Source organism: Muscardinus avellanarius (genome assembly GCF_963383645.1).
Source record: "Muscardinus avellanarius genome assembly, chromosome: 15".
Classification (NCBI taxonomy): domain Eukaryota; kingdom Metazoa; phylum Chordata; class Mammalia; order Rodentia; family Gliridae; genus Muscardinus; species Muscardinus avellanarius.
The window spans coordinates 37955437-37983203 of NC_137801.1; the positions used below are offsets into that span (position 1 = coordinate 37955437).

General features: G+C 37.9%; 1 protein-coding gene across 2 annotated transcripts; it reads left to right on the plus strand.

Annotated features, from left to right (window-relative positions):
• PPM1B (protein phosphatase, Mg2+/Mn2+ dependent 1B) lies at positions 1–27767 on the plus strand (the record flags this gene model as incomplete). 2 transcript variants are annotated; one of them, XM_080711250.1, is made up of 5 exons in its annotated part: positions 1–850; positions 8579–8635; positions 13518–13629; positions 15079–15136; positions 27617–27767. In XM_080711250.1, the coding sequence occupies 5 exons, from the start codon at positions 1–3 to the stop codon at positions 27644–27646; spliced, it is 1107 nt and encodes a 368-aa protein (XP_080567376.1). In that variant the 3' UTR covers positions 27647–27767. The 2 variants fall into 2 exon arrangements, with proteins under 2 accessions (XP_080567376.1, XP_080567375.1); XM_080711249.1 differs by having other exon boundaries at positions 1–846; positions 8518–8635.

The following is a 27767-nucleotide window of genomic DNA, read 5'->3' on the forward strand; positions in this document are numbered from 1 at the left end:
ATGGGTGCATTTTTGGATAAACCCAAAACTGAAAAACATAATGCTCATGGTGCTGGGAATGGTTTACGTTATGGCCTGAGCAGCATGCAAGGATGGAGAGTAGAAATGGAAGATGCACACACGGCTGTTTTAGGTATTCCTCACGGCTTGGAAGACTGGTCATTCTTTGCAGTGTATGATGGTCATGCTGGATCCCGAGTGGCAAACTACTGCTCAACACATTTATTAGAACATATCACTACTAATGAAGACTTCAGGGCAGCTGGCAAATCAGGATCAGCTCTTGAGCCTTCAGTGGAAAACGTCAAGAATGGTATCAGAACTGGCTTTTTGAAGATTGATGAATACATGCGTAACTTTTCAGACCTCAGAAATGGGATGGACAGGAGTGGTTCCACTGCGGTGGGAGTTATGATTTCACCTACGCACATCTACTTCATCAACTGTGGCGATTCGCGTGCTGTTCTGTATAGGAATGGACAAGTCTGCTTTTCTACCCAGGATCACAAACCTTGTAATCCGAGGGAAAAGGAGCGAATCCAAAATGCAGGAGGCAGCGTTATGATACAGCGTGTTAATGGTTCATTAGCAGTATCTCGTGCTCTAGGGGACTATGATTACAAGTGTGTTGATGGCAAGGGTCCAACAGAACAACTTGTTTCTCCAGAGCCTGAGGTTTATGAAATTTTAAGAGCAGAAGAGGATGAATTTATCATCTTGGCTTGTGATGGGATCTGGGATGTTATGAGTAATGAGGAGCTCTGTGAATTTGTTAAATCTAGGCTTGAGGTATCTGATGACCTGGAAAATGTGTGCAATTGGGTAGTGGACACTTGTTTACATAAGGTATGTAAGTTTTCTGTTATAATTAAAATAGCATATTAATTTTGAAAAGGCACGGTAAGTAAAATATTTTTATATCATTAGGGAATACCTATATACTTTAAAAGATTTTCTTTACCAGAAATGAAACAATTGTTTTTATGTTTGCTTGCTCATTTGTTTGGGGTTTTATTTTATTTTTTGCAGTTCTCTCTGCTAAAACCTAATTTGAAGACTAAGTTTAATAATAAATTTGAGACATTTGTTTTCACTTAAATATTTTATGAATTGTTGCTTTGACAGAGGCATCTATACAGAACTATAATTTTTCATTCCAATTTTTCATGTTGGCTGTAGCTATCTTATACATGATTTTGAAGTAGCTTGATAAAATAATGTTTGTATAATATGCTGTCGTACATGTTACTGAAGAGCCACATAAAACTTTGTAAGAGCTGGGCGCAGTGGTTTACACTTGTAATCCCCGCACTTGGGAGCCTGAGGCAGGAGGATCGCGCAGGTTCGAAACCAGCCTCAGCTGGTTTAAGAGACCCTGTTTCCAAATTTAAAAGCATAAAAAATAGGTCTGGGAGTGTAGCCCAGATGTAGAAGGCCCCTGGGTTCCATCCCAGTACCACCAAAAATATATATAAATAATAAATAAATAAAACATTTTAAGATACCAGAAATGAAGCCTAAGTAAAATTTAGTTCTAAGCTTCCTTGCAGCTAAGACAAAAACTGAAAAAAAAAATATGAATAGGCCTATTTTTTTATTTTTTAGCACTGGAGATGGAACGTGGGCATTTCTACCTTTGAGCTACACTCTCAGCTCAATTTTTTTATTCTTTTTTTTTTTTTTTTTGGTGGTGGTGGTACTGGGGTTCCTGGAAGCCCTTCTACCTTCGGGCTCCACTCCCAGACACCTGTTTTGTATTTTTTTTATTTGGAAACAGGGTCTCCTAAGCCAGCGCACGCACCTGGCTTCGAACCTGCGTGATCCTCCTGTCTCTGCCTCCCAAGCGCGGGGATTACAAGCATGCGCCACCACGCCTGGCCCTTATTCTTTATTTTGAAACAAGATCTCGCTGAGTTGCAAAGGGCCTCACTAAGTAGCTGAGGCTGTCTGTGAACTGCGATCCTCCTGTTTCAGCCTCCCAAGTGCTGGGATTAGAAGTGTGCGGCACACGCCCAGTTGAATAGGCTATTTCTCATTGTCTAATAAAAGAAGTGTTATCTTACCAATAAAATCTAAAAGGAATTTACATGTAACTATATAAGTAATGTGTAACTTGATAGATAATATCTCAGTTTTGTAGAAGATATAAAAATTCTTTTCATGTAGGAATTTTAATTATTGCTAATTAAAATTCAAAGGTTTAGCTTAAGACAGGCGTGGTGGTGCACGCTTATAATCCCCGCGCTTGGGAGGAGGAGACAGGAGGATCACACAGGTTCAAAGCCAGCTGTGATGGCTTAAGAGACTCTGTTTCCAAATAAACTAAAAATAGGTCTGGGAGTGTAACCCGGAGGTAGAAGGGTTTCCAGGAACCCCAGTACCACCAAAAAAAAAAAGTTTAGCTTAAGGCAGTGAAGTTGCACACAGGTCCAAGGCCAGCTGTAGCAACCTGTGAGGCCCTCTGCAATTTAGTCAAACCTTGTTTCAAAATAAACAATAAAATAGAGCTAGGGAGAGCCAGATATAGTGGCACAAGCTTGTAATCTCAGTACTTGGGAGACTGAGACAAGGAGGATCACAGTTCGAAGCCAGCCTTGACAAGTTAGTGAGGCCCTCCAAAACTTAATGTGGCTCTCCACAACTGAGACTCTGTTTCCAAGTAAATAAAATTGCTTTGAGGATTTAGCTCAGAGGTAGAATGCCTCTTGATTCAGTCCCTAGTGAGACACACACACATGCATGTGCACACACACAATATAGTGCTGGGGGTATAAAGGTAGAATGTGCTTGGGTTCAATCCCAGTACCACACACACACAATGAATAAAATAAAAGGCTAATGTAAAATGTATTCCTGTCAAGAATTCCTATGGAACATTTAAGTTTATTTAGATTTGTAATTATTCTATGATTTTTTTTGGTACTGAGGATGGAACCCAAGGGCATTCTACCACTGAGATATACCCCTAGCTCTATTTTTTATTCTTTATTTTGGAACAGGTTCTCACTGAGTTGCAAAGGGCCTAATAGTAGCTAAGGCTGTCCTCGAACCGCAATCCTCCTGTCTTGTCCTCCCAAATGCTGAGGTTACAAGTGTCCACCACCACACCTGGCTCCTGTTCTATGAATCTTAACTTTATATAATAGCAAAAAAAATAAATCTAGAATAACACATAATTAGTAGTTCCCTTGAATGTGTTTAAAATATTCAGTTGTTTCAGGTAGGTTTTTGACAGTATCTAAATAGAAATAAATTAAGATTTGAGCCGGGGTTGGTGATGAATGCCAGTAAGTTTCCTCAGGAAGGATCACTATCTGTGGAAATCACCCAGGTTTTGGTGAAGTGCCTGTTTCTTGTTTGTGGAATAGAAAGAGACAGCTTTAAAAAGAGGATTAAAGGTCTGGCATTGTTGGTGGCAGCTTTCTTCCACAAGGATCTTAGTGACAGTACTTCTGGCTTGTGTGGTTTTATTTTTAGTACACTGAATTCTTTTTACTTTTGGATGAGTTTAGTGCTGAGGTATTGATGGCTGTCAGTGATCATATAAGTGGCTCTGAAAATGTCATTCTCCTCAGACTCTAAATGTAGTGAATTCTGCAGCTTTTTGGGATGAAAACAGGCTATTTTTTTTTTTTTGCCTATTAAATAAAAATAGTACTTTCTGCAGTTATAAAAAAAATATACTAAGCTGAGCGTGGAGATACATGTTTCAAATCCCAGTATTGGTAGGCTATACAACAGGGGAATCACAGGTCATGGCCAGCCTCAGCAGTTGCACAAGTTAGTGAAACCTTGTTTCAGAATAAAAAAATAAAAATAAAAATAGGGCTGGGCATGTACCTCAGAGGTAGAATGCCCCTGAGTTTAATCCTCAGCCCCCCCTCCACACACAAATTGATAATTACAGAGACAGATAGGGTCCAGTGATTCATTCAGTTTTAATGGAAGCGACCATTATAATTTCTTTGAATGAAACTGCAAAAAAAAAAAAAAAAAAACCTGCAAAAAAAGTTACTCATTACTGCAAAAATCCAGATAATGTAGAAAATTAGAAGAAAAAGCTCAAAATTTGGCCATCCGCCTACATCAGTATGTTTTTATCTGGCTTTCCAGTCTTAATTGCCTGCCTGTGAGTGTATATATTTTTATAAAAATGAAATTTGTTTTACTTGCTCTCCTATAGCTCACTGTTTTTTGTTTTTACCAATACTTTGTAAAGAGATCTCCAAGTCTATTAAGTTTGAACTGCAAAAATTTTCAAGGCTTGCTAGCATTCTCTTGAATGAATAAGATGTTTATAAGGGAACGGCCAAAAATCTATTGCCAGTAGTTTAGACTGAGGTTCAGCCTTGGTCCAGACCTTACTCTTATCCATTGAAAGGAAGCTAGTTAGCCGGGCGTGGCGTGGTGGCGCACGCTTGTAATCCCCGCGCTTGGGAGGCGGAGACAGGAGGATCGCGCAGGTTCGAAGCCAGCCGCGCTGGCTTAAGAGACCCTGTTTCCAAATAAAAATGTAAAAATAGGTCTGGGAATGTAGTCCAGAGGTAGAAGGGCTTCCAGGAACCCCAGTACCACCAAAAAAAAAAAAAAAGAAAGAAAGAAAGGAAGCTAGTTTAGAACTGTGACTTCCCTTCTGAATGAGATTTAAGTGATGAGATTTAAGATATACTGGTGATATATCTTCACTTTGTAGTTTTTATAAAGTGATTAAATATTCATGAAGGTGTGAAAAGATTTTAGACAATCTTTTTGGGGGGGGGGCGGGTCTGGGGATGGAACCCAGGGGCATTTGACCTCCAAGCTACACCCCCTGCCCTATTTTTTTATTCTTTATTTTTGACACCGGGTCTCGCTGAGTTGCAGAGGGCCTCACTAGGTAGCTGAGGCTGTCCACAAACCGCGATCCTCCGGTCTCAGCCTCCCGAATGCTGGGATTACAAGCGTGCGTCAGCACGCCCAGCTGAATTTAGACAATCTTATATTCTCAAAAAATGAAGAATGAGAGCCGAGTGTGGTGCTGTATGCTTGTGATCCCAGTACTTGGGAGGCTGAAAAAGGAGGATCGCGGGTTTGGGGCCAGCCTCAGCTATTTAGTGAGGCCCTCTGCAACTCAGTAAGACCCTTTTTCAAAATAAAGAATAAAAAATAGGGCTGGGGATGTAGCTCATAGGTAGAATGCCTCTGGGTTCAATCGCCAGCACCAAAAAAAAAAAAAAAAATTGGTAATGACAGAGACAGGTAGGGTCCAGTGATTCATTCAGTTGTAATGGAAGCTGACAATTATAGTTTTTTTTTTTTCTTTAAGAAACTACATACAAAATCAGTTTTTTTAAAAAAAAAACTTAGCTGCTTTGGGTTGAAGCATGACAAGCTTATAACTTTTTTTTAACAACTGAAAGTTACTTATTGAATTAAAGAAACCTCCCTTTCTGTTTAACTCTGTAATTTTTTATTATACTTGTTTGTATGGTTAAATCAAGAGTTATCTGTATTGTAAAATAGAATATGATTATTTAAGATTTCAATGTGAATGATTAGATGTAAATTTAAAAATCCATGGAAAACATGTAGCTATTACCTCCTTTTAGTAAGAAAGAAACAATCCAATTAAGTAGGTGTTTCCCTAAGAGATTTAAACAAATTCAATATTTTCTAATGTTTCTAACACATATTATGCCTTAATTTATAAGCATTTTTGTATGTTAACTCATGAAATCTTGGAAAGTTGTAGTGATTATCATATCATGATAGCAATAAATTACTGCTTTCTGTGGATCAGTTGCTATTCTAGGTACTTCATACATGTTTTAATTATTTTAATTTTTACCACCCTACAAGGTAGTTAGCATTATAGTTGTTAATGGTAATCACTTTTCAGGGTTACCATTTCGCAGTTACAAGCTGTAAGTGTTGGATGACTCTGCCAGGTATTATTTTATTTAGATTGACCTTGGCAGGAGAGTGGTCCTATGAAAAAACTACTTCCCATTTTATTGCCATCTTTAGCACTCGTGGTGTCTACTATTCAGGATAGATAAAATATGTAACTACTACTTGCATAGGCTTCCATAACTTGCAAATCATAGCTTAATTCTTTTTTGAGGTGCTTGAACTACATTTAAATGATATATTCATATTTGTATATTGAAGTAACCAAATATAGTATTTCTAGTATTATAGAAGTTTTAGTAGGTTTCAGGAAGGAATTAAATTATTTTGGTCAAATGTACAAATCCTGATTTTTCAGATATCAAGAATCTGGTTATTGCCAAGCATGCTGGTGCATGTTGTAATCTGAGCATTTGGGAGGCTGAGACCTGAGAAGAGTGGTTCGCGGACAGCCTCAGCTACTTAGTGAGGCTCTCCGCAATTTAGTGAGACCCTGTTTCAAAATAAAGAATAAAAAATAGGGCAGGGAGTATAGCTCGGAGGTTGAATGCTCCTGGAATCCATCTGCAGACCCACAAAAAAAAAAGGGGGGGGGGAGATATAAAGAATCTGGTTATATATTGTATAATCCTGATGGATCTTCCTACCAAGCCTTTATGAGTCTTTGGAGTCACTTTCTTCAAAATCTTTTGAAAAACTAACTTATATTGACTTCAAACTTTATTCCTATCAACTCAGACGGTGGTCAGCAGAATTTCTTTAAGGCTGCTTGTCTTTTGGGCCATACCATGTGGACTCTGAGCCAAGCAGTGATACCCTAGATTCTAGCCATAGTGACCCAAAAGGCTAGAGTGGGCAAAGCCTTGACTTCTTTCACATGAATTGGCAAACCCCACTATTGGACAAATAGCTTACCACCTCTATTGGTTCAGTTTTTTAGAGTGGTTAATGGGAGTGAAGGGCTAAGAAATCATTCTAACAACTGTTTGGCTTATTCTAAGAAATTCAGTTAAGTTGTATACCTGTAGAAACAGTAATGAGATGCCAATGCAGTGGTTCACAGATGTAATCCATCTCTTAGAAGGTTGATGCAGAAGAATCACAATTTTCAGGCCAGCCTTTGCAATTTAGTGGGCCCCTGTCTCAAAATAAAAAATAGAAAGGGCCACAGATGTGACTCAGTGGTAACTTGTCTCTCTAGTATCAGTACCAAGAGAGATAAGAGATTTTTAACTTATTGCTCATATACATAGTACTAGGATAGTGTATATTCTATGCTTCCTTTTAGTGTAATTTATCTCTAAGGGTGTGATAAGGCAGCAGTAAAATTTATCCTTAACTGTTTTAGCTGCTCTCTAAATACCGTGAACCTTGTGAATCTGTACAGTAATCTTGTATCTTTTCTTTTAGACTTGCCTATACAACTGTACTTGTGTTTCAGAACAGTTTCAGAATTCACTAATTTCTTCTTTCCTTGCCGCCTTTATCACTTTTTGACTATCTTGCTGATTAGTAATTTTCAGCTATGTTAAGTTCAGTGGTGTTGTGCTAGCATTGCTCTGATGCAGGTTAATTAGCTGAAAAATTTTGCATATGCATAAAAGTATGCTTTTTGGGCTTAGGCCACTCTTGGGGAAATGTGATAGATATAAAGATAAACTTCATTTCTTGGACTGTGTGAAATGGTAGTAAGAATAGTTACACAGCCAGGCGTGGTGGCACATGCTTGTAATCCCAGCGTTTGGGAGGCTGAGACAGGAGGATTGCATGGGTTCGAAGCCAGCCTCAGCTACTTAGGCTCTCAGCAACTTAGTGAGACCCTGTTTCCAAATAAAATATAAAATAGGTCTGGGCGTATAGCCTGGAGGTAGAAAAGCCCCTGGGTTCCACCCCCAGTACTCCCCATACACAAAATAGAATAGTTACACAGAATTAAAAAAAATTTTTTAGAACATTGTATTTTTTTTCAGAATTAAAATTTATAAATAACTATGGATCTATCCATACCTAGTTTACCTTGCTGCTTCAGCTTTTATTTTTATTTTTTTATTTATTTTGTGGGTCTGAGGATGGATTCCAGGGGCATTTGACCTCTGAGCTACACCCCCTGCCCTGTTTTTTAAATTCTTTATTTTGAAACAGTCTCACTAAGTTGCAAAGGGCCTCACTAAGTAGCTGAGGCTGTCCGCGAACCGAGATCCTCCTATCTCAGCCTCCCAAATGCTGAGATTACAAGTGTGTGCCACCACATCCAGCTTCAGCTTATATTTTAAATAATTCTTTGGAATAAAGATGAATGTGTTAAATGTGTCCATTCTGGATGATTAAGCAAAACTAAGCCAGGCATGGTGGTGCATACCTGTAATCCCAGTACGTGAGAGACTGAGACAAAAGGATTATAGGTTTGAAGGCAGCATCAACAATCTAGATCTTTAGCAATTTAGCAAGACATTGTTTCAAAATTTAAAAAGGAGAGGAACGCTGGGGATCTGACTCAGAGGTAAAATGCCCCTGGGTTATGTGCATACATACAACTATTAACTGCTAAAGTAATTAACTGTTTGGAAGTCAATAATAGAAAAGTGAGAGACTACAGAGATATATATTTTTTTCTTTTTCATTACACAGGGAAGTCGAGATAACATGAGTATTGTATTAGTTTGCTTTGCACATGCCCCCAAAGTCTCAGATGAAGCAGTGAAAAAAGATTCAGAGTTGGATAAGTACTTGGAATCGCGAGTTGAAGGTAAGAAAGACGCCTCTTTTTTAATTTAGAAGAAAAGGAAAAGTATTCTTCCTTGTTCCTCAGATGATGCTTTTAAGATTTTTTTGGAGCCAGTGTGGTGGTGCACACTTGTAATACCAGCATTTGGGAGGCTGAGACGGGAGGATCACGGTTTGTAGACAGCCTTAACTACTTATAGTGAGGCTCTCCACAACTCAGTGAGACCCTGTTTCAAAATAAAGAATAAAAAGTTGAGCAAGGGGTGTAGCTCGGAGGTCAAATGCCTCTGGATTCCATCCCCAGACCCGCAAAAAAAAAAAAAAAAAAAAAAGATTTCCTTGGGAAATAATTGTTTCAAAATAAGGCCAAAAACATTTGCCTGAATTTATCTTGAATACTAGTATATACTATCCAGCTTGCTTCACCTCCCAAGATTACAGCTTCTTTATTGAAAACTAAAGATAACACCAACAGTAGAGGTTGTTTTAATAAACTGTTTCAGGAGGATCACACAGGTTCGAAGCTAGCCACACTGGCTTAAGAGACCCTGTTTCAAAATATAAAATAGGTCTGGGAGTGTAGCCCGGAGGTAGAAGGGCTTCCAGGAACCCCAGTACCACCAAAAAGAAAAACCCTTATAGCTGGGCGTGGCGGCATATGCCCAGCATTTTGAGAGGCTGAGATGGGAGGATCTCTGTGGACAGCTTCAGCTACTTAGTGAGGCCTTTTGTGACTCAGCGAGACCCTGTTTCAAAATAAAGAATTAAAAAAAAAAAATAGGGCTGGGGGTATAGCTCAGAGATAGAATGCCCCTGTGTTCCATTCCCAGTACTGCCAAAACAAACTAAAAAAAACTTATTTCTTAAAGATGGCAAGACAGACTTTATCCAAGAATGATAGATACAGGAACCACTTCAGTGGGGTCTTGCTGTGGGGGAGAGACATTGGACTAAACTTAGACTCCAACAAAAACAAGTGGGGAAGCTGGGTGTAGTGGTACACGCTTGTAATCACAGTACTCAGACACTGAGGCAAGAGGATCAGGGTTCATAGACAGCCTCCGCTACTTAGGCCTTCCACAGCTTAATGAGACTCTGTTTCAAAATAAAGAATAAATCCAGGTGTGGTGGGGCACACTTATAATCCCAGTGCTTGGGATGCTGAGACAGGAGGATTGCATAGGCCAGCCTCAGCTACTTTGTGAGGCTCTCAGCAATTTAGTGAGATCCTGTTTCCAAATAAAGTATAAACTAGGTCTGGGAGTATAGCCTGGAGGTAGAAAGCCCCTGGGTTGCACCGCCAGTACCACAAAAAAAATAATAATAATAATAATAAAATAAAATAGGACTGAAGGTGGAGCTCAGAGGTAGAATGCCCCTGAGTTCAATCCCCAATACTGGGGTGGGGGAGCAAGTGAGGATTTGTAATCCAGAAAAAAGATGGTGGGCAGTGGATAGAAAATTACTAGAAAGAAACAGGAAGGAGAAGGGGCTTGTGGCTAATCTGATTTATAGGATTATTGCTGAAAGTGGGCCAGGGTGGTATGGTATTGAGGGTGATCAGAAAAGAAGGATGGGAATTTTTCTAAACTTGCTCAGTATGATTTTGCTCAGACTGTATTCTTCAAGGACAGAGAGGAAAGACAAAGTTTGGCCTAGTAAGGACTCAAGAACCTGACTAAAGTTTTGGTCAGAGGAGAGAACTTTTATCAAATAAATGAGATTTAAGCACCCACATGATGCCTGGCACTTAAAGTGTCTTTATTAACTCTTAAGTTCTGTAACAACTAAATTTTAATTTCTCAAAGGCATGGTTCAACATGGATTGGTAACATTTAATATTACTTTTCTGTTGTATAGTTATTTTCCAAAGCATTTGTTGTATGGCAGAAATGGTATATACATAATATCATAATCTCTGTGGCCTATGACAAATACTTGGTTATACTCACTCAGTCAGATGGCTTTAAAATCCTTGGCAAGGCAGCCATTCTAGGTCAATTTGAGTTGGTACTTAGGAGTAACTTAATTTTTAAGCTAGGCAGTGTCACACGCCTGTAATCCCAGTACATGGCAGGCTCAAACCAGAGGATTGCAGGTTCAAGGCCAGCTTCAACAATTTAGTGAGAACCTGCTTCAAAATTTAGAATGGGCTGGTAGTATAGCTTGGAGGTAGAATGCCCTTGAGTTTCAATCCTCAGTACCAAGAGAAAAAAAAACTTAATTTTTTTAATAATAAAAGGCTGTGTTCTTTAAGAGCATGATAGACTGAGTATGTTAGTACACACCTGTAATTGCAGTACTTGGGAGGCTGAGAAAGGGGGATTGCAGGTTCAAAGATGGCCTCAGCAATGTGGTGAGAGTCTCAGTAAGCTAGTAAAACCCTGTTTCCAAACAATTTTAGTAAAGACTTGTATGTGGAGAGAGTGAATATCTGGAGAAGAACATTCCAGCAAAGGCTGAGCAGGGAATGTGCTGCACCATAAGAAAGTGGAAGATTAAGAGAAGTGGATAGAAAGACCAGATGATGACTTTGGACTTCATCCAGATTATGATTCATTGGAAGGTGTTGAGCACAAGACTGGCTTGATCTTACGGGTTTTCAAAGGATCTTTCTTACTGCTGTGTGGAGAGAGGGCAGGAGAGGAAGCACGATGCCACTTTAAAGCCACGCATCACTGCAGATGGTAGTGATGGTGAAAGGGACTGGAATGGCACCAATGAAGGGTGTGGAAATTGTTTAGAAATGTGCTTGCTACACTTCAGTGGTTCTCAGTTGGGGAGATTTTCTCTTGTGGTGATGTGTGGCAGTGTCTTTAGATGCTCTTGGTGTCACAGCTGAGAGTGTGCCATCGCCATGTAATAACAGAGGCCAGGGATGCTGCCCCACATCCTGCAGTGCACAGAACAGTCTTCACAACAAAAAATTGCCTGGTCTAAAATGACATTAGTGCCAAGATTGAGAAACCTGGGTTTTAGAGATATAAGTCTAAAGTAGAAAAATTATAGTGTTTTTTTTTTTTTTTTTTTTTTTTTTTGATGGTACTGGGGATGGAACCCTTCTACCTCCGGGCTACACTCCCAGACCTATTTTATATTTTTATTTGGAAACAGAGTCTCTTAAGCCAGCAAGGCTGGCTTCGAACTTGCGCAATCCTGTCTCCACCTCCCAAGCGTGGGGATTACAAGAGTGCACCACCACACCCGGCTATAGTCTTGTTTCTATGGAGGTTTTGTTTTGTTTTTCTTTGTGTGTGTGTGTGTGTGTGTGTGTGTTACTGAGGGTGGAACCCAGGGGCTTTTCTACCTCCGGGCTACACTCCCAGACCTATTTTATATTTTATTTGGAAACAGGGTCTCACTAAGTTGCTGAGAGCCTAAGTAGCTGAGGCTGGCTTCAAACCTGTGCAGTCCTCCTGTCTCAGCCTCCCAAGGGCTGAGATTACAAGCGTGCGCCACCACGCCTGGCTTTTATGGAGCTTATAGCCTATGGTACAGTGAACATCATGAATATCAAAAGACAGAGAAGTGTGTGTCAGGGAAGGATTGGAGAAGGTAACAAGAGACTGAAATCAGAGGATGACTAGGCTTTAACTATACAATGGGGTTCACTGGATTGGCATGAAGAGTGTTCCAAATCAAAGCAAGAGGGTGTGTGAAGATCTAGAAACAGAATTCTTGTTTGATTAAAATCTTTGGGCAGAGTTGAAAGGGAGTGGTAAACTAACTTAAAGTCAAAGAAAAGATCTTTGTGAGGCTTAATAAAAAGTTTGAACTTTGTATCTGAGGGCCACTTAAGACACTGCTTTTTTGTTGTTTTAAAAATATATTGCAGAGGTGTGGTGACACACTCTTGTTATCCCTGTGCTTGGGAGGCTGAGACCAGAGAATTGACAGCCTCAGCTACTATAGTGAGGCCCTCTGCAACTTAATGAGACCCTGTTTCAAAATAAAGAATAAAAAATAGGGCAGGGAGTATAACTCAGAGGTTGAATGCCCCTAGGTTCTATCCCCAGACCCACACACACAAAAAAAAAGTATATTGCAGCGGGGTGCAGTGTCACAAGCCTGTAATCCCAGTACTTGGGAGGCTTAAACAGGAGGATCCCAGGTTCCAGGCCAGCCTTTCCAACTTAGTGAGTTAGCAACACCCTGTTTTAGAATAAAAAATAAAAAAGGCTGGGGGAGTAGCTTGGAGGTAGAGTGCTCCTGGGGTTCAACCCTAGTACTGGAATGGCACAAAAGTAAGTTTGGTTTTTGAAGAATTTATGCCTTTTTAATATCCAAATAGTCACGCTTTAACAAATCTGTGTTCTACAAATTGTAAATAGAAATGGAGTGGTAAATTTTTTGTTTTCATTCTAAATGTTAACAAGTACTATGATTTATTTTCCTTCTTTAAATAAATTGTTGTAGCTAGGTATTTATTGAACATAACTATTTAGGTATCATAAAACCTACAAAATTATTTTTAATTTCTATCCTTTTTTAATAATCCTTATCCAGTCACTACTTTTGTTTCCCTATAATTCTGGTACTAATAATGTTTATATTATTTTTACTTATAAAATTAGGTCAAAATGTTTTTCCATGTAGCTAGTACTATGTTCATAGGAATCACATTTAGTGATTATAAACCTTTTCATGTAGTGGCAATACTAAAGTTTTCTTAACTGTCCCCTTATTGTTGAACATTTGGTTCTAGTTTTTGCTTATATGAATAATGGTGGAATGAATATATATAGGCAAGTAACTTTTTATGTTACTTTCTGGCCCTTGCTAGTAATAGTGCTTCTTTTATATTTTAAAATAAATACTACCAAATAGTACATTTTGTTTGACTTCTTTTGGAATGCTGGATTATCTGTCAACGATAATTACTAAATTTTTTCCAAAACCTACAGAAATTATGGAGAAGTCTGGTGAGGAAGGAATGCCTGATCTTGCCCATGTCATGCGCATTTTGTCTGCAGAAAATATCCCAAATTTACCTCCCGGGGGAGGTCTTGCTGGCAAGTAAGTAGAACGAAGAGAGCTAATTTTGAGTTCATTTATAATTAGTAATTAAGTAATTTTGGGTAAGAAAACAAATCAGAAGAATATCAGTTACCTACAGAATAAATGAGTTGATGTTTCTTAAATTAGAGAACTTTAAAATTTCATCCAAAAGTTTTTTTGTTTTTGCGGTACTGGGGATGGAATTTAGGGGCATTTCAACCCAGTCCTATTTTTTTCTTTTTTTTCTTTTTCTTTTTCTTTTTTTCTTTTCTTTTTCTTTCTTTTTTTTTTTCTTTTTCTTTTTTTTTTTTTTTGTGGGTCTGGGGATGAAACCCAGGGGCATTTGACCTCCAAGCTACACCCCCTGCCCTGTTTTTTATTCTTTATTTTGAAACAGGGTCTCACTAGTTACGGAATGCCTCACTAAGTAGCCGAGGCCATCTGTGAACCACAATCCTTCAGTTTCAGCTTCCCAAATGCTGAGATTACAAGCATGCGCCACCACTCCCAGCTTCTTTTTATATTTTGAAACAAGTCTCACTGAGTTGCGAAGGGCCCCACTAAGTAGCTGAAACTGTCCACAGTCCTCCAGTCTCCACCTCCCGAATGCTAGGATTACAGGCGTGCGACACCAAGCCTGGCTTGTTTTTTTGTTTTGTGTGTGTGTGTGTGTGTGTGTGTGTGTGTGTGTGTGTGTGTGTGTGTGCCACTGGGGATTGAATCCAGGGGCATTCTACCTCTGAGCTACACCCCCAGCCCTATTTTATTTTTAGTTTAATTATCAGGCTGGGTGTGGTGGCGCATGTTTGTAATCCCCACACTTGGGAGGCGGAGACAGGATTGCACAGGTTCAAAGCCAGCTGTGCTGGCTAAAGAGACCCTGTTTCCAAAAAAAAAAAAAAAAAAAGTATAAAATAGGTCTGGGAGTGTAGCCCAGAGGTAGAAGGGCTTCCAGAACCCCCCCCCCAAAAAAAAAGAAAGAAAGAAATTATCATACGCTTTGAGGATGAGGCCTTTTTTTCTTGCTAAATGAGAGAACAAATGGATTATGCCAAAATCAGAGAGAGAGAGAGAGAGAGAGAGAGAGTGTGTGTGTGTGTGTGTGTGTGTGTGTGTGTGTGTTGCGAGGGATTGAACCCAGGGGCATTCTACCTCTAAACAATATCCCCCAGCCTTTTTTATTTTTTGTTTTTGAAACAAGGTCTTACTAGGTTGCTGACAGTCTCATTACTTGCTGAAGCTGTCCTCCAACCTGAGATCCTCCTGTCTTAGCCTCCAAAGTACTGGTATTATAGGCATGTACCACCAGGCCTGGTACCAAGATCAAATTCTAAGTGAAAAGTAGAAACTATGTTCTTGGTAAGTGTTTAGTGTGACCATTATTTAGTGTAGTCAAGATGAAGTATTATTTGAAATACAATTTTAGAATTGTGCATAATTTAATAAAACTAAAGCATTTTCTTTTAGGCGCAATGTTATTGAAGCTGTTTATAGTAGACTGAATCCACATAGAGAAAGTGATGGGGTAAGTTTTATTTTTTTTCTAAGCATTTAAAGTAACTTCACAATATAAATACAAGATATGAATACATTTACATAATGAGGCCTATAATAAGTGGTTGCTGTTTTTCTTTATAAGGAGTCAGTTAAAGTTTTAAGAAATGTATTAAAATGGAGGTAGAGATAAAATTCTGTTTTATAAATAGCTCTGTGCCATTTCCTGAGCATCACGTGACCTTTTTGTTCGAACTATCCCTGTGAGCTATCTCTGCTTCCTCCCTTTACATCTGCCTTTTCTTCTTCTTCTCCTTTATACCTTCATTTTGAGGTACAAATGTGCTTAAATATCTCAGTTTCTTTAGCAGGCAGAATGTAGTGAATTACTGTTTGAACTCCTAGTCCTTTCAGTGCCCCTGTGTGCCCAACTAGAATACTTGAGGATAATTTCTAATGTTATGCTGTGTGGATCACGACCTGAGATAACCATTTCTGTTGTACTCTGCTGGGCTTCCTCAGAGAAAAATCTTTATCCCTTTAGCTTTTGTTATCCTATCCCTAGAAACACTGATGAGCTGCCAGCTCTCCCCACAATAATTGGTTTTGTTTAGTACCAGAAGACAACAATGTCTTTCAGGGGTTTTTTTTGTTGCATTCAATTTCAGAATTAATAGCTCAAATGCAAATATTATCTCATTTATTTTTTTCAAGTTTTGGGGTATTTAAAAATAAATGACTTAGCCGGGCGTGGTGGCGCACGCTTGTAATCCCCGCGCTTGGGAGGCTGAGACAAGAGGATTGCGCAGGTTCGAAGCCAGCCTCAGCTACTTAGTGAGGCTCTCAGCAACTTAGTGAGACCCTGTTTCCAAATAAAATATGAAATAGGTCTGGGAGTATAGCCCAGAGGTAGAAAGCCTCTGGGTTCCACCCCCAGTACCACCAAAAAAAATAAAAATTAAAACAAAACAAAGTATAGGATGTTGACACAACTAAAAATGTGATGCTACTCTGAAAGGTGAGGAGAAGAGATTATAGATTCCATGTGGCATCCAGTATGTTGATTAGAGAAAATAAACCTTTAGAAAATAGATATTGGAGTCACTTTTAGCCTAATGATTTCTCAGGGATTTGAGAATGTGACTCTTGTTTGTAATCTTTAAAGAAAATATTATACTTTCCTGAATTTCTTGCTTTCTCAAGACATTTTTTTACTCTAAGCAAGATTTTTAGAGCCGGGCATGGTGGCGCATGATTGTAATCCCAGTACTTGGGAAGTTGAGACGGGAGGATCTGGTTCTTGGCCAGCATTAGCTACTTAGTGAGGCCCTCTGCAACTTAGTGAGATCCCTGTTTCAAAGTAAAGAATAAGAAATCCAGCTGGGGGTGTAACTCAGAGGTAGAATGTCACTAGATTCAGTCCCTAGTACAGCAACAAAAAAAACCGTTTTAAATGCTTAATAATCCATAATCCTACACCTTTTAACATATACCAGGGATGACTTGTTTTTAATGGTGCTGGGGATTGAACCCAGAGGTGCTCTACCACTGTGCTATATCCCCATCCCTTTAAAAAAAATTTTTTTTAAGCCGGGCATGGTGGTGCACAATTGGAAGGCTGAGACAGGAGGATTGCAGGTTCACAGCCAGGCTCAGCCACTTAGGCCCTCCCTCTGCAACTTAGACCCTGTTTCAAAATAAAGGATAAAAAAATAGGGCTGGGAGTGTAGCTTGGAGGTAGAATGCTCCTGAGCTTCATTCCCAGTACTACAAAAAAAAGTTTATTGTTCTTTTTTAAATTTTGAGACAATGTTTTTCTTGCCAAGTTGTCCAGGTTGGCCTTGAACTTGCGGTCGTCCTGCCTCACTGTCTGGGATAGCTGGGATTACAAGCATGTACCACTGTTCTCTGCCAACTTTTAAACTTTGTAAAAAGAGAAAATATAACTGATAACTAGGTAACAGAACCACGAAACTGAGAGTAATGCCTGAGATATAAAATATAGCTTGCATAAGATTATTCTATGGTTATATAAGTTTAGGATTACATACTAAATTATCTGTATATATAAATTATATAATCTTTCCATTAACATCAGCAGGTTAAACACTTGCAGTCTACCATGTAAAGAGTTGATGGAAGAAACTATACAACATAAGACATGGTCCTGTTCATATGCTCATGCTGCTTACAACATACGTAGAAATGCAAATAAGAAAAACATCTGTTCATAGCTTAGTAAAGAATAAAAGAATAAAATATAGAACTTGACAAGCAGAGGCTGTGTAGGTAGTGTGCTTGCCTAAACCCATGAATAAGGCCCTGGGTTCAATCCCCAGCAATGAAGGGGAATCATATAAATACATATAAAAATGTGGAAATATTACTGTATTTAGAGAGAATGTGATCATTGACATATGAATCATACAGTGATTGCTATGAATGTTCACCCAAGGCAAGAAAGTCAAATACTCAGAGAAGATGAGATTTAAAGAATGATTTGAATGGTAGAAATAAGATGAAGAAGATGACATTTCATGTGAAGGAGAAGGGAAAAAATAAAGTATATCATTGAAATTTTTATTTATTATTTTCTCTGTGTGTGGCCTGGGGTTGAACCCAGGGGCATTCTACCTCTGAGCTACACCCCCAGCCCTATTTTTTATTTTTTTAATTTTTGTGTGGTGCTAGGGATTGAACCAGGGGCATTCTACCTTCGAGCTACACCCTAAGCCCTGTTTTTTATTCTTTATTTTGAAACAGGATCTCACTAAGTTTCATAGGGCCTCACTAAGTAGCTGAGGCTGACCAAGAACCCAGATCCTCCTGTCTCAGCCTCCCAAATACTGGGATTACAAGTGTGTGCCACCATGCCTGGCTTTTTATTTTTTATTTTTGAAACAGAGTCTCACTTAAGTAGCTGAGGCTGGCCATAAATCCACAATCCTCCTGTTTCAGTCTCCCAAGAACTGGGATTACAAGCATGTGCCACCATGCCTGGCCTATTTTATTTTTTTATTTGGAAACAGGATCTTCTATTGTAGAAGGCCTTGCTAAATTGCTGGGTCTGGTCTCAAACCTCTGATTCTCTTGTCTCAGACTCCCCAATACTAGGATTACAGGCACGCACAACCACGTCTGGTCACCTTCTGAACTTTAGAGTGAAAACCACCATATGTTTGAATTTAAGAATGATAAAACCAGCCAGGCGTGGTGGCACACACTTGTAATCCCAGCGTTTGGGAGGCTAAGACCGGAGGATCACGGTTCGCAGACAGCCTCAGCTACTTAGTGAGGCCCTCTGCAACTCATTGAGACCATTTCAAAATAAAGAAATTGCAGAGATCAAATAGTATAAACTCATTATCGATAGATATATGGATTGGAGAAATTTCCTCATTTACTATAAAATCTGACTTTTGTGGCCTAGAATTCTATTTTGGAAAGCATTACCATAACCTTTCAGAATAATCACTACCTTAAAAAAAAATGTTGAACAAGTAGCAGAAATTTACTAAAAATACTCAGAGAAGCAGAGAGAATGAAGAAAATACAGACATTTAATTAAATCCTTTGCTCTTATCAGTCCATTATGAAAGTAGTTATTGCTCTGTAAGTGCTTCTTGACAGAACTTGCTAGATAATGGAGAATGTTGCTAGGAGGCACAGTGGTAGGAGCTGGAAGTTAACCTTTAGAGTGTGGTAGAAATAACAGAAGAGAAGAAAGTTAGAAGATATAAAATCCAAAGTTTTTAAAATAGCAAAAATAACTTTGTTTTGATATAAAAAAGAATGCTCTTCAGAGTTAAATCAGAGATTTAGATTCTTAAAAATGTCTACTTTATATAATCAGAGATGGAATTGTTCTTGCTATAAATGCTTATAAATAGTACCTTTAGAAATAAGGGTTCATTCATCTTTCTTAGATTTAAAACAAAACATTTTGGATAATATGTTTCAAAAAGGAGAGTTGATAGCCAGGTGTGGCACGCCTATAATCCCAGCATTCAGGAGGCATTGATCAGAGGATCACAGTTTGCAGACAGCCTCAGCTGCTTAGCCAGGCCCTTCGCAACTCAGTGAGACTCTGTTTCTAAACTAAAAAGACTAAAAAATAGGGCTGGAGGTGTAACTTGGAGGTACCAAAAAAAAAAAAACCCAAAAAATAAAATTGAGTTGAAACTAGGTGTAATGGCACACACTTGTAATCCTAGTACTTAGGAGACTGAGAGAGGTGGATCACAGGTTCGAGGCCAGCCTCAAAGTAACTTAGCAAGATTCTGTTTCAAAATAAAAAGGCTGGAGGTGTGATTCAAAGGTAGAATACGCCTGAGTTCAATCCTCAGCATGCGCGCGAGCGCACACACACACACACACACACTCACACACTGAATATAAGCCAGAAATTAAATAATTTAAATATGTTCACAAAATTTAGAGATTTAGCAGAATCTTTTTGTTTACCAACCATTCAACGTGTGTGTGTGTGTGTGTGTGTGTGTTTTGTGTGCGCGCGCGCGTGCGCGCACTGTGCTAGGGATTGAACCCAGGGACATTCTACCTCTGAGCTATACCCCTAGCCCTTTTTTATTGTTCATTTTGAAACAGGGTCTCACTAAGTTGTAGAGGGCCTCACTAAGTTGCTGAGCCTGGCTGGAAACCTGCAATTCTCCTGTCTCAGCCTTTCCAGTACTGGGCTTACACTCCTGGCCTAATTCAATTTTTTAAAAATGTTTGGGTTCAGTCTTGTTAAATCTCCACTTTTAAAACAAAACAGTGGAAGAGTCTCATAGATCCCTATTAAAGACTCTTCAAAAAATTTATGGAGAAAATAAATTAAAAAATAAATGTTTCATAAGTTCTTTATTAAGCAGAGTTTCTGAAATAAGCATTTCCTTTCTCTAAAATGCTAGTTGTGTTTTTTTAGCTAGAAAAAAATTCTGTTAGATCTGGGACTTTGATTTCTTTATATATAAAGTCCTAGCACCTATAACAATCCTGGTATATAGTAAGAGGTCGAGAAGTACTTGTTGGGCTGGGGGTGAAACTTAGTGTAAAGCACTTGACTAACTTGTACCAGGCCCTGGGTTCAGTCCCCAGCACAATAAACAAACAAACAAACAAAAAAAAAAAAACTGTTTAAGCCAGGTGAAATAAAGTATGCCTGTAATCCCAGTACTTGGGAGGCTGAAACAGGAGGATCCTCAACCAGCACCAGCAATTTATTAAGACTCTGTTTTAAAATAAACAGTACAAAGGGATGGAGTGTAGCTCAGAATTAGAATGCCTGTAGGTTCAACTGCCAATATCTAACAAAATTCTGTTAAATATTTTATTCATTTCTAGTAGTTTGCATAATATTTAGGAAAATTTTTTTTAAATTTGGAAACAGAATCTCTTAAGCAGCGCGGCTGGCTTCGAACCTGCGTGATCCTCCTGTCTCTGCCTCCCAAGCGCGGGGATCACAAGCGTGCGCCACCACGCCCAGCTAGGAAAATAATCTGAGGTTACTATTACCAAGTGATATGAAAATTTTTTTCAGAGCTTCATATTTTTCTTGCAAAAATGTTAAAATCTTTTATCAAAGAAAGCTTACTAGTATACCATTGATTAAGGTAGCTATGTAAAATGATAAATTTCCAATAGTAAAAGGTAAACTTCTGTTTACCCAGCTCCTTCTTATGCTAGGTTGTATGTGTGTGTTGTAGGTAATCTCAGCACACGAGACACAAGTCACAGAGATAAGAGTGGAACTCCAAAACCTGTTCTTCTGAATTCCATGCCTTGACCATGGCAGTGAGATGTTATAGATATCTGTACCCCACCTCTCTGCCACGCAAGAAAAATCATGTTCCTTTTTGTTGTGTTTTGTAAATCTCATGTTTCATTGTCTTAAGACCTTTCTTTTTAATGAGGTGGAATTTTTCATTTTGTTTTGTTTTTTGCAGTACTAGGGATTGAACCTAGATGCTCTGCCACTGAGCTACTTCTCTTAGCACTTTTTATTTTTTTATTTTGAGACGGTCTTGCTAAGTTACTAAAACTGGCCTCAAACTTTTAGTCCTTCTGTCTCCGCCTTCAAAGTTGCTGAGATTACATGAATCTCTACACACCCAATGAGGAATATTAAGTTGTTGAAACTATAAATATTCAACCCTGTTTCAAAACAAAGAATAGAAAGGGCTGCGGGTTTATCTTGGAGGTAGAATGCCCCTGGGTTCAATCCCCAATATAAAAATAAATAAGTTAATAACATACATTTTTATTTATGCTAACTTTAAAACCTTTTTAAGGGATTTGGATTTTTTTGAGAAGGGGAGGAAAAAACAGATTGAGCTTTTTTTCAGGATCCCCAAATAATCTTCATCTCTGTTTTCACATAATTAAATGTTATGGAATCTTTTCTGTTTTACTCCAAATAGGTTATGTAACACCTAGCTACGTTTTTGAGGTTTTTTGTTTTTTGTTTTTGCGGGTCTGGGGATGGAACCCAGAGGGGCATTTGACCTCCGAGCTACATCCCCTACCCTATATTTTTATTCTTTATTTTGAAACAGGGTCTCACTAAGTTGCAGAGGGCTTCACTAAGTAACTCAGGCTGTCTGCAAACCACGTTCCTCCGGTCTCAGCCTCCCAAATGCTGGGATTACAAATGTGCGCCACAATGCCCAGCTTTTGAGGATTTTTAGTTCTGAACATTTTTTAGCTAAGGGCATAGGATCCCACATATATATATATATATATATATATATAATTTTTTTTTACTAACACCTTTATTTGTTCTGTTATTTTAATTAATCATTGGGAAAACTTTGCTTAGGGGTGCTGAGTTTCAAATATATATATATATTATTCAAATAAATAATTAACTAATCAAATTTTATTTGTGTGTATAGTACTTAGGGATTGAACCCAAGGGTACTCTACCTCTGGGCCACACCTCTAGTCCTCTTTTTTATTTTTTATTTAGAAACGGAGTGTTGCTTGCTTGTTGAGGCTAAATTGCTCAGTCTGTCCTTGAACCTGCAATCCTCCTGTTTCAGCCTCCCAAATATTGGAATTACAGGCATGCACAAGAATACCTGGCCAAATGTTAGCTTTAACATGTGCTTAGATCTTTCTCTTTTCATTTACTCTCTGCTTGTTTTACCTATTTTCTTACGTCTTATTTGGTTTAAGGTTATATTTCATAATAGGAGATTTGATTCTTAAACTGTTAGTTTAGTTGATAGGACCTTTCTGTGTGTGTGTGTGTGTGTGTGTGTGTGTGTGTGTGTGTGTGTGTTACTGGGGATGGAATCCAGGAGCTTTTCTACCTCCGGGCTATACTCCTAGACCTATTTTATACTTTATTTGGAAACAGGGTATCACTAAGTTGCTGAGAGCCTCACTAGCTGAGGCTGGCTTTGAACCTGTGTGATCCTCTTGTCTCAGCCTCCCAAGGGCAGGGATTATAAGCGTGCGCCACCACGCCCGGCGAGTTGATAGAACCTTAAACACTTAAGAGGAAAAGTACTAAATTCTTTATTAAGTATCTAGTTACAAGGAGCACTCCCATGAAAAACTATTACTAGCCAGGAATGGTGGCACATGCTTGTAATCCCAGCATTTGGGAGGCTGAAACAGGAGGATCACGGTTCATGGCCAGCCTCAGCTACTTAGTGAGGCCCTTTGCAACTCAGTGAGACCCTGTTTCAAAATAAAGAATAAGAAATAGTTCTGGGGGTGTAGCTCAGAGGTAGAATGCCCCTGGGTCAGAATCCATCCCCAGTACCTTAAAAAATATATATTACTTACCGTAATTATAATCAATAAACATTTGGATTGGTGCTGATTATATCAGCACCCAAATCTTAGCTCTACTATTTAACATTGATTGACATATCGTTCTGAGCTTCAGTTCCCTTACTTAAAAAATGACAGTTGCAGTGCTTAATTTATATGGTACCTGTGAAGGTTAAGTGAGATTATATGTATATAGGATTCATAGCACAAACATTAATTTTCCCTCCATAGATGGTGGGAGGAGATAGAAGGGAATTTGAAATTATCTTTAATCTCCAGGCCTTTACAATTTAGACTTAGGCAGTTGCAAGGTGGAAGTTAACTTAATTGCTGTCAAGATATATAAAAATAGATGTACTGTATGAGCTTTGTGAGTTCACTAAAGAAAGCACAGGAACCTAGATAGAGGTTCTTCTTCGATATTCATGAGAGCCCACAAGAGTATTATGTAATAGCATTTTGTAATAGCTGGGGAAGATGTTTCAGCCACCCATCCCTTATCTAGCACAATGGGAAAAAACAATTTGTCATAAGGTAAAGTGACTTTTAAATGTGGTCATTAAGCTGGCCATGATGGTACATACCTGTAATCCCAGTATTTAAGGGGCTGAAAAAGAAGGATCACAGGTTTGAGGACAGCCTCAGCAATGTAGCAAAACTTTCAGAAATCTAGTGAGACCCTGTGTGAAAACAAAGTAAAAAATAAAATGGATTGAAAGTGTAGCTCAGAGAGAATGCCCTGGGTTCAACTCCCAGTACTACCACTACTACCAAAAAATAGTGCGGTCATTAGCTGAAGTTGTTGTAAATTCAGTGACTTTGATACCAGCCATTGTAAATTCTTGTATTCTTGATTTACTGGTTTGGTTTTAGTGTATATTTAAAAAGCAACCACTCTTCCCTGCCACTACAGTAGCAATTCACAGAAATATAAATTGCTCTTCTCATAAAAATGTCAGTTGAAAAATGAGAGGTACTTTATCTGTTGAGCCCACCAAAATGGGCTCAATTACAACAACAAATATAACCTTTGATCCAATCTTGTCAAAAATATAATTCCAGGTAAGCATATAGTCTATATCAGTGATTCTTTTATAAGGCTGTGTACAGAATTATCTTTTGCTTTTTGCCATAAGGGCACTTTAAAAAAAAAAAAGTATTCAAGTGCTCTAATTTTTTAATAAACATTACAGTTTATTATATGTTTTCATTAGTGTTGTCTTTTTGCAGTATTATGGAGTTGTACTTTCCAAAGATGTTTATTTTTTTCAACATTGTATGAGGAAAACTTTTAAGTATATAGAAAAATTGAAGTGATAGTGAACACACCGTTATTTCTTGTACCACGTTTCAACAATTGTTTGAATTTTACCATCATTGCTTTATCGTGTGTGTGTGTGTGTGTGCACGCACACATATATATATATATATACACACTCCTCCCTACCCTCCCTCCCCTCTCCTCTGCCCCCCATCCAAGGATTGAATTTAGGGACATTCTACATATCCAGCCCTTTTATATTTTTATTTTGAAACATAGTCTCAATATTTTGCTGAGGCTGTCCTTGAACCTGCAATCCTTCTTTCTTAGTCTTCCAAGTATAGCATGAGCCACCATAGTCAGCTTGGTTTTTCTCTCTCTCTCTACATAGCCATCCATAATACCATTATCACATCTAGGAAAATTAATAATGCATTTGATAATGTTGGGTTATATTGAGTCTAAAAATATATCCCCCAGTTTTCCCTATAATGACTATTTTAATTGTTGTTTTGAAATGTGGTCTACTCAGGTTATGTCATCAGGTTAAAGCACATTAAACAAGACTTCAGTAGAGAGACCCTGCCATTGTCCTTTAGTCCTTATACTGCCTTTGAGAAGAATTTGAGCCAGTTGTTCATAAGATGGTCTACTTCCCAAGTTTGTACAATAGTTTCTTCCTAGTGGTGTTTAACTTGATCTTCTTTTCAGATTTCCTGTAGCTTTATTCATAGTAAACATTTTTGGCAAGAATGCAGGACACCAGGAGGCACATGATGTATAAAATCATCTTGATATTCATCAACTTAACTGACCAGTTCAGATGATTGGAGCTTATTCTGCTAATATGATTAGGTAGCTAGTAGTAACAACCTGTAGACTTTCCAGAACTTATGAAGGATTGAGTAGTTTACTATTTACATTTTATAATAGTTAAAATTATTGGTATGTTTTACCTAGAGATGCTTTTTACTAAAATACTGCATTTAAAGGCAAAATTAAATAAAAATTTTATCCATGAAAGCTTTAGAATCTTCCAAAAGACCAGTTTAAATTTCTGTAGCTTCACAGTTTGTATCTTCTCTTCTACTCATCATTTAGCAGAAATGAAGAAACTAACATTCTGCTGGCCTGCCTTCCTTTCCATTTCCTCACTTTAAAGACTTAATTTCCTCTTCTACTATGTCATTTAGTCAAGTGATTTTTTTTTTTTTCCCAGTACTGGGGATTGAACCTTAGGGGCATTTTACCTCTGAGCTACACACCCAGCCCTATTTTTCATTCTTTATTTTGAAACAGGATCTCACTAAGTTGCAGAGGGCCTCACTAAGTAGCTGAGGCTGGCCAAGAACTTGCGATCCTCCTGTCTCAGCCTTCCAAGTACTGGGATTACAAGTGTGCGTCACCATGCCTGGCATGTGAAATTTTTAATAAGTCATTTTTAGGAAATTCTTGTGTTGCTGTTGAATTCTGAAAGCAGAGTAAATTTCAGATTAAACTTGAGATGGCAATTGAAATAGGACACAAACTAGTTAATGGTAAATTGCTTAACCCTTATTTAATAAAATGTTTTCATGCTTAGCATATATTGCTCGTGGTAGAAAAAAGTAGTGTTTTATGTAATATGTTATGAAATACATGTGATCTCCTAGTTTGTCTACTGACACTGGGGTCTTGAATCTTAAAAAAAGGCCTCCGATGAAGCAGAGGAAAGTGGATCACAGGGAAAATTGTTGGAAGCTCTCAGGCAAATGAGAATTAATCATAGGGGAAACTACCGACAACTTCTGGAGGAGATGCTGACTAGTTACAGGCTAGCTAAAGTAGAGGGAGAAGAAAGCCCTGCTGAACCAGCTGCTGCTGCTGCTTCTTCGAACAGTGCTGCTGGAAACCCACTGACAATGCAGGAGAGCCATACTGCATCAGAAAGTGGTCTTGCTGAATTAGACAGCTCTAAGGAAGATGCAGGCAAAGATGAGTGATGAAAGAATGTAACAGTTTTTTGCTGATTTTTGTGATCTTGGATTTGATGGTTTTTTTCTTAGGAAATATAATGTGTGCATTTATATAACCATTTTGTTATTTGAATCTTGAAAACTAGTTTTATTATATTCCAGTAGCCTTGTTTTTAAAAAGGCTTTTGCATACACCTTTATGAGATAGTTTAAAATTGACTATTTATAGTACTTTGAATTTAATGAAATTATATGTCATTTCACCTTTTGTGCCAGAAATTAGGCTACCATTTATTAAAGTCAGTAGCAAAATTCATCTAGACAGAATTAGAGATTACTGATTAGAGAGATTACTATACTTTGTGGAATAACTTGTTAATGAAGACTTATACTGCTCCTTATTTTATACACTAGTAAACTAATAGTTAGCTTTGTAATAAATTTGTGTTTTCTTTAATAATTTTAGTTCTTCAAAAAATGGCTGATGCTAGCCTGTAATTTTTTCTTTCAAGGTTAATTTGTGTGTTATTTGATTTGTTTATATTTTACATTTCTGTAGTTTTATTTTTAGAAGTTGTGAGATACTGGCTATGTGGTTATTTTTCTTTCTCTGTATTATTTATGAAATATGATTTTTTTAAAAACTTGTGTATTATTCAAACAGCTTTGGTTTGTACATTCTGTATAGCCTAACTGCACACATCAAAATGTATGTCAACCAAGTGTTTAGAATAAAATTATAAGTTTTTAAGTCCAAATAAAGCATGTGATGTGGAATAATCTATGCATGTTGTACTTATTTTTTAATTTTTTTCAACAACCAGGTTTGGGATATTGGAAAACTACACATTTGGAAATTTCATTGTATTGATCTTAAATTTAGCACACTTTGGCTTATCTTTTTTCATAAACCAAGAGGAAAAAATGTAATATAAAAATACCTTAGTGTACCTCAGAGTAAACAATTTGTTTCTTATTCCCTTATTGCTGTACAAAATTTTCATCTGTGGACAGTATGAGCACATGCAGACATGTGAGAAAACTGTCACATGAGCGGCTTTGCCCGTTTGGTTCTAGGAGTTCATCAAATATTAATGCAAGAGTTGTGGACTATTTAAAACATAGAAATGAGTTTTGTTGTTGTTAAAATGGGTTTTTAAATTAAAGTTTCTTAAGGTACCTTAATTTGGAGCTTTGGAATCTTCAGATGTTGTAGCTGATGATTTGATCTATTTTTTTCAATGCCCGAATGTTTGTAAGTTTTGAGAAAGAGGAAGGCATTTGGTGTAGAAGGGAGGAATAAAAAAAACAACAACCAGTTATCTATCTATACTAGATAGATACATGTTTATACACACATTATACAGTACACACATCTCTCTATAAAAGTACCTTTTCAGACAAAGGAAGGTAGTTTGTTCATCTAATTTTGTTTTCTTTTGAAATTCAATCCAACCTGGAAGTGGTATGGGTAAATAATAATAATATTCTTCCTTTTCTCTTCCTGTAGGGTGCTGGAGATCTAGAAGACTCATGGTAGCCTTATAAACCTTCTAAAATGCTTTTGATTCTGAAAATTGGGGGACAAAACTTTTAATCACAATTTTCTTCAATACAAGGGGAAAATATTCTTGTGGATTCCCAACGTTTTGTGATATGAG